Genomic DNA, 5,841 nt, shown 5'->3' on the forward strand with positions numbered 1-5,841 from the left:
TGGGGGGGGGGAAAGTGTCTGGCTTGCTGGGAGCAGGGTGTGAGCTGTGCAGGAGCTGTGGGGTCCTTGCTGTGGGGACACGGGCACAAACAAGTGCTGCTGCAGGGCAAGGTGGGGGCTGTTGAGGAGGCAGATGCTGCTGTCTCTGCCTTTGGGTGGGATGCGGGGAGGCCACACAAGTGGACAGTGCTGGAGCCTGGGGGGTCCTTGCAGCCCTCACTCAGCCAAGGTGCCAGGTTGGACCCCAGGGCTTAACCCCTCTAGTGCCTGACCACTTCCCTTCCTCCCCAGACCTGTACCGCCGGGCGATGCTGGCTCTGAAGATGAGGCAGGAGCAGAGGAAGCAGCAGTCCGCCATCGTCCCCTGAGCAGGAAGGCACGTCTCAGGGGATGTGTGGTCCCAGAGGACCCCAGGATACCGTGGCAGTAGGACCCACGCTCGTGCAGGGCTCCTGGAGAGCTTGGCCAGGGCTGGGGCAGTCCTGGGGCATGAACAGCAGCGTTGTCCTCTGCATGGCTTGAAAGCCAGGGATCCGCAGGAGCGAGCCAAAAGTCCCTTTGTAAGATGCCTCTCTGGCAGCCGGGCTACAAACCCATCTGGAAAGGAAACAGCCGGCCACTTGCCGACCCCGCGTTAGTATTCTGTGGAAGATTTGTTCTGAACTCGACTGAGATGGTGGAAGAGAGGAAGCTTGGAGGAAATATCCCAGGGGAAAAGCCTATATGTTGACCTGTCCCATGCCCAGGTGAAGCCGTCTTGACTCGGCCCCTCAGTCAGTCCCTGGCTGCTGCCCGGACCGGTCGAGTTTCCTGCTGGTGAAGGTGGGAGGGCAATCATTGATGATCTGCAGGGGAGCTTCACCTGGTGGGGCTGTCAGGACCCTCCTCGCACGGTGGATGGAGGGTGATGCCTGTGTTGTCTGTGCATCTTTGCAGCCTGTCAGCAAAGACTTGTGGAGTTCAATGGCAGAGGTAGTGGTGGAGGCTCCTCCTGGAGCCTGGAGGCTCCTTCCCAGGAGGGGAATGTTCCTTCTGATCCTGCCGCCCTCCCAGGAGGGACAGTGGTGACCCACAGGCAGCAAAAAATGCTCCTGTGTCACTGCCAGCCTGGCACCTGAAGTCCAGGACCGTCCCTGATCTGTGCTCAGCTCAGCTCTGAGACGGGAGAGCAAGCAGCACTCGTATCCCAACACACAGAATCATAGAATAATAGCATCATAGAATGGTTTGGGTTGGAAGGGACCTTAAAGACCATCCAGTCCAACTCCCTGCCCTGGGCAGGGACACCTCCCACCACACCAGGTTGGTCAAAGCCCCATCCAGCCTGGCCTTGAACCCCTCCAGGGATGGGGCATTGCAACCCATCCATGACACGCACCGTGTCTGGCAGAGGTGGGCTGTGGCAGCAACCAGGCCATGCTGGGGGGTTCACGCTGTCCAGGTGGGTGCCCATGCAGGGAAAACAGCCATTGGCCCTGGAAACCCTTCACGTGGAGTCCGGAGTGTGGCACTTTTCCCTCCACAGCTGTAACAGCGCTGAGACTTGAGCTGTGCCCAGCCGCGGAGCGTGAGTCACCTTGGCTCCCCCAATTACTGATTAACAGGCCAGGCTTTCCCACTCCTGGGTGGGGGACAATCAAAAAAGCCCTTGGCAGGGCTGAGAGGGAAAAGAAGAGAAACTCTGCCTACCCTGCCGTGCCAGGCTGCTGTAAATCTCTGACAGATCCAGCTGTCCGTGACTATAGTGATTAATTGTAAATAAACTGTAAATAACAAGAGCAACGAATTAATACTGGCTTGTAAATTCAGCACTTTTAGTAAGCACATGTCTTTCTCTGATAGAGATCCCTGTGGTGCCTGTGATGTGGGTGCTGTGGGGGGGGCAAAGCAGGGGGGACCCTGCCTGCGGTGGAGCCCCTTCTCCAGGGGTGGGATGGGGCTGTGTGTGCTCCCCACGGGGACCAGCCCAGGCTGCCAGCCAGGCTCCTTCTGCCAGGGTCATGGATTGAAAGTTTATCCCCTCTAATGGACACTTCTCTCACACCCACCAGAGTGGGTGAAGGCCCCCCCCCAGACAGCTGTCACCCCAAACCAGCCCGTGGCCATGCTGGGGCTGCTCCTCGCTCATGGCAGCTCTGGAATTGGGTGGGGAGCGGGAGCTGAGCAGGTTTGGGAGCATCCATCAGCTCCCTCTGGTGCTCCCGGAGGAGCAGCTCCTGGGCACGGCCACCCTCAGCCACGCTAGGACACAGTGTGCCTCGCGTGACACCCCAGGATGGAGGAACCAGCCAGTGAGACAAGTCCACAGGCAGAACTGGTCTGTCTGGCCCTGCGGAGCCGCTGGATGAAACTTCCCTTGGGAACGGCTGTAAGAAACTGGTTAGATTGATCTAACGCACTTTCTCCTGACACAACCATCTCCAGCGAGTGGTGCAGACGGGCAGCTCAAATATATTTCAAAATTATCCTCCTTATCCTGGTGTTCCCATGGCTGTGAAACAGCCAATCCCTCCTCCTGGAGCCAGGAGACAACCCTGGTCTGCACCAGCCGGGAAGGCAAACTTTATCTTCTTGAGAAGTTGAGCAGCAACAACTCGGTGGTTATAAACAGCCTATCTCAGAGCCAGAAACATCTCAGAAATGAGATCTTGAGATCTGTGCGACCAAAGATAACCCAAAAGATATTAGTCAGTGGCTCCTCTGTGCCATGGGGTAAGGCTGTGGCAGGGGGTGCCCACCTGAGGCAGGAGGGGTGGGCAAGCTCCTTTTTCCATGGTTCTCCTCCTGCTATTCATCTTAGAGCTCCATAGCTGAATAACCAGCGGGGGAAGTAGGTCTCTGGGAGGAATGGTCCTCGGTGGCACTGCCTGCTGCCAGCAGGGAGAGTTGCAGCTCCTGGTGTGGCCGACCTGGTGGTGGGTGCTGAGCTCTGGCATGATGTCTGGGGAGATGTCCCCAAAACCGAGGGGTTGGTGAGCAGCACCCTCCCAAGAGTCTTAGCTTTGCTGGAAAGCGCTGGAGCTCCAAATGTGCTGAGAAGCACGAGGTGATGCCACAGCAAGTGCCTGGGGGAGCCCCATCATCTGCAGCCCGCTTCCCCTCAATGGTCCTCATTCAGGGAACCGGTGGCCACCGTCGTGGCCACCAGCAGCTCTCTCCACGGCACCCATCCTTCTAAGCCTGAGGGGTGAAGGGAGGGAGGCTGCACTCCTCTGAGCTTTGCAAAGGTTGGTGAAGGTTTGTACGGAGCCAGGAGGAGATGAGGAGATGTTTCAGCAAGCACCTGAGGGCTTACACCTACACCAGGGCAGGGCAGGTCCCACCTCCTCACACCGACATTGCTTTGCACAATCGGATTTTTTCCTGGCGCCTGTTATCGCTATCAAAATTTAACTGCGTGGGCTGAAATTTGGAGGGTGGGAGAGAGACTGTTGAGTAGAGGGGTGGGGAGAGCATTGCTTGGTCAGTGCAAAATACCTCCATCCCTGGAGGTATTTGAAAGACTTGTAGATGTGGTGCTGAGGGACATGGTTTGGTGGTGAACTTGGCAGCGTTAGGTTAATGGTTCGACTCGATGACCTTAAAGGACATTTGCAACCTAAACAATTCTACAATACTATGATTCTGATTCTAAAAACTCTGCCAAGCCCTCCTGTGTACAGCACATCACCGAGCTTGCTGGGCAGTGGGAAGACCTGGAGGAGACCCAGGCAGATGGGACCACTTGGTGAGGCTACCAGCCCCTCCAGCTTCACCCATGCCCCTGCTGTGGTTTCTCCTGCCTTCTGTCTGGGCTTATTCCGCAATTACACTTTATTTTTTAAACCCTTCTTGGTCCTCTTGACCCCCAGGAGAGGATGGGAAAGGTGATGTTGACTCTGAGAGCTCCTCTGACAGCCCTGGACTTGTCCCACAAGCGTGGAGAGGGCAGGAGGTCCTCCCACAGAAGCTGGTGTTAAGATGCACAGATATCTCTCCTGCTGTACATCCACCATTGTATTTTATGAATAAAAACTCAATTGTGTATTTTTTCCCCCTAAATGAGCCTTTCAGAGGGGGACTGTGAACAATTGTGGGTCTTACCATCGTTTCCAGCTTTCAGATACAGAGGTCCCTTGGGAATCAGCCTTTTCCAGGATGTCCCACACTCCACGGGGCAGGACAGGGAAGGGGTGCCCAGTTCTGGGGTGCTCCACATATCGGGGAGCCATGGGGTAACAAGGGAAAACCACTTAATTACTAGGCAGAGATTTGTGACTGTGTGAAAAACATGATGGTTCTTTGTCCACTCCTCCGCTAACCCCAAAATTACAGAAGAAGGAGCCAGGAAGAGGTTTTTGAGAGAGGATGCTGGATTTTGGACATTGGGTTAGGGCTGTAAAGGCAATTAATTGCTAGCGTGAGTGCGAGTGATCCTTGCTAAGGGGTGTTTTGCAAGGCAAAGGGTGCCTTCAGGTGCTCCTCATTCCCCACCAGTCACCTCACCCCCCGTAAGTACCATCAGGTGTTGTAGGGCATATATACAGCCAAGGAGAGCCCTGGATTTTCCTAGGGACAGACTTGAGATGCTGAAGGTCTTTTTCATGTGGCTCACCCCTCTCTGTTTTGGATCAAAGGTAAAAGCAATAATAAAAAATATCTTTTCCTGCAAAAGCCTCTGCTCCCTGGCTTTTGCCTTCCCTTGGGATGGGGCTGGAGGTACCACAAACATGCTGATTGGGCAGCACTAAGATGTGGGGCTCTTTCTCAGGTTACACATTTGCTGAAAGCTGGTTACAGTATGTACGTACTTAAATAAATATACGTGGGCAAGGTTAGTGGATTTTTAAACCTTGGAATGGGTGTCTGGGTTGATAACAGCCCAGAGTGGAGGATTTTCCGAGCCTGAGAAGTTGATTGCTCTGTACACTTTCTCATGTTCACAGCTCCTACCCTCTGACTCAGGTGGGCTGGGTGCCAGCACGCTCCTGGGGCAATTTCCCAGTCCAGTGAGATGAAGGAAGTGTTGGGAAATACTTTTTTACTTTGTCTAGATAAACATACCAGGGCACAGCCCATTTCCTTGAGATCATTCAAAGCATGGAGCTGAAAAATGGTGGTGTGTGATACTGGGCAGCTTTGGGTCCCCTCCAGCTCTCAGAGGCCATGTACATTGAATAATGAATAACCACATGCAGGGTTTCTTTGGGGTTTTTGTTATCGGTTGTAGATCCTCTGCTGTATTACATTGAAAATGAGAGCTGGAGAGTTTGCTGTCATGTATTCTGCGGAGTCGTTAGGGGAAAAAAAAGCAAACCCAAGGCTTAATTAGGTGACTTGGTAACTCCCCAAGCTTCTCTTGATTGTTATGAAAGAGGCTATTAAGACTTTGCAGGGAAAGAGAAGATAACAAGGACTAGAAATTAACAAAATATGAAAACTTTCCCTTTCTAGGTTAAATGAGCCTTGTTGGAGACATTATTGCTGGCAGGAGGAAGGATATAATCAAATTTATTTAATGGATGTATTTGTCTCAGGGCACAAGGGAATGTGCTGGAGTCTGAGGTGTATAAATTTGTCACATCATGTACCAAATATACTTGCTGGGTTTTTTTTTTTCCCTCCTCTTATAAAAAGCCCATTTTTAAAAAGGGAAATTCTGTTAACTAAAATTGTTAGTCTTTCTCTTTCATAAATTATTGCTCTGTAAGTCGCTGCATATTTGAATGGGTTATTTCAGACTACAAGGGGGAAGTGCCCCTTGAGAAAGACTATCAGTGTATTAATTAGCAGAGCTTTTGCTACAGAATATCCCTGAATGTGGGATCAAGAGCCAATTTATTAACTACAAACTTTCATTTT

At 52.6% G+C, this 5,841-nt stretch overlaps 1 protein-coding gene across 1 annotated transcript in view; it reads left to right on the plus strand.

The window, feature by feature from the left end:
- The window catches only part of ARL13A (ADP-ribosylation factor like GTPase 13A), a 5,601-nt gene extending 3,888 nt beyond the window's left edge, over positions 1-1,713 (plus strand). Inside the window, exon 8 of the mRNA XM_014954931.1 lies at positions 292-1,713. Coding sequence (XP_014810417.1) covers positions 292-368 — 77 coding nt within the window. The 3' untranslated portion in view covers positions 369-1,713. The remainder of the gene's footprint in view (positions 1-291) is intronic.
- Positions 1,714-5,841: the final 4,128 nt, after the last annotated feature.

This window comes from Calidris pugnax, unplaced genomic scaffold, assembly GCF_001431845.1.
Source record: "Calidris pugnax isolate Ruff unplaced genomic scaffold, ASM143184v1 scaffold38, whole genome shotgun sequence".
Taxonomy (NCBI): Eukaryota; Metazoa; Chordata; class Aves; order Charadriiformes; family Scolopacidae; genus Calidris; species Calidris pugnax.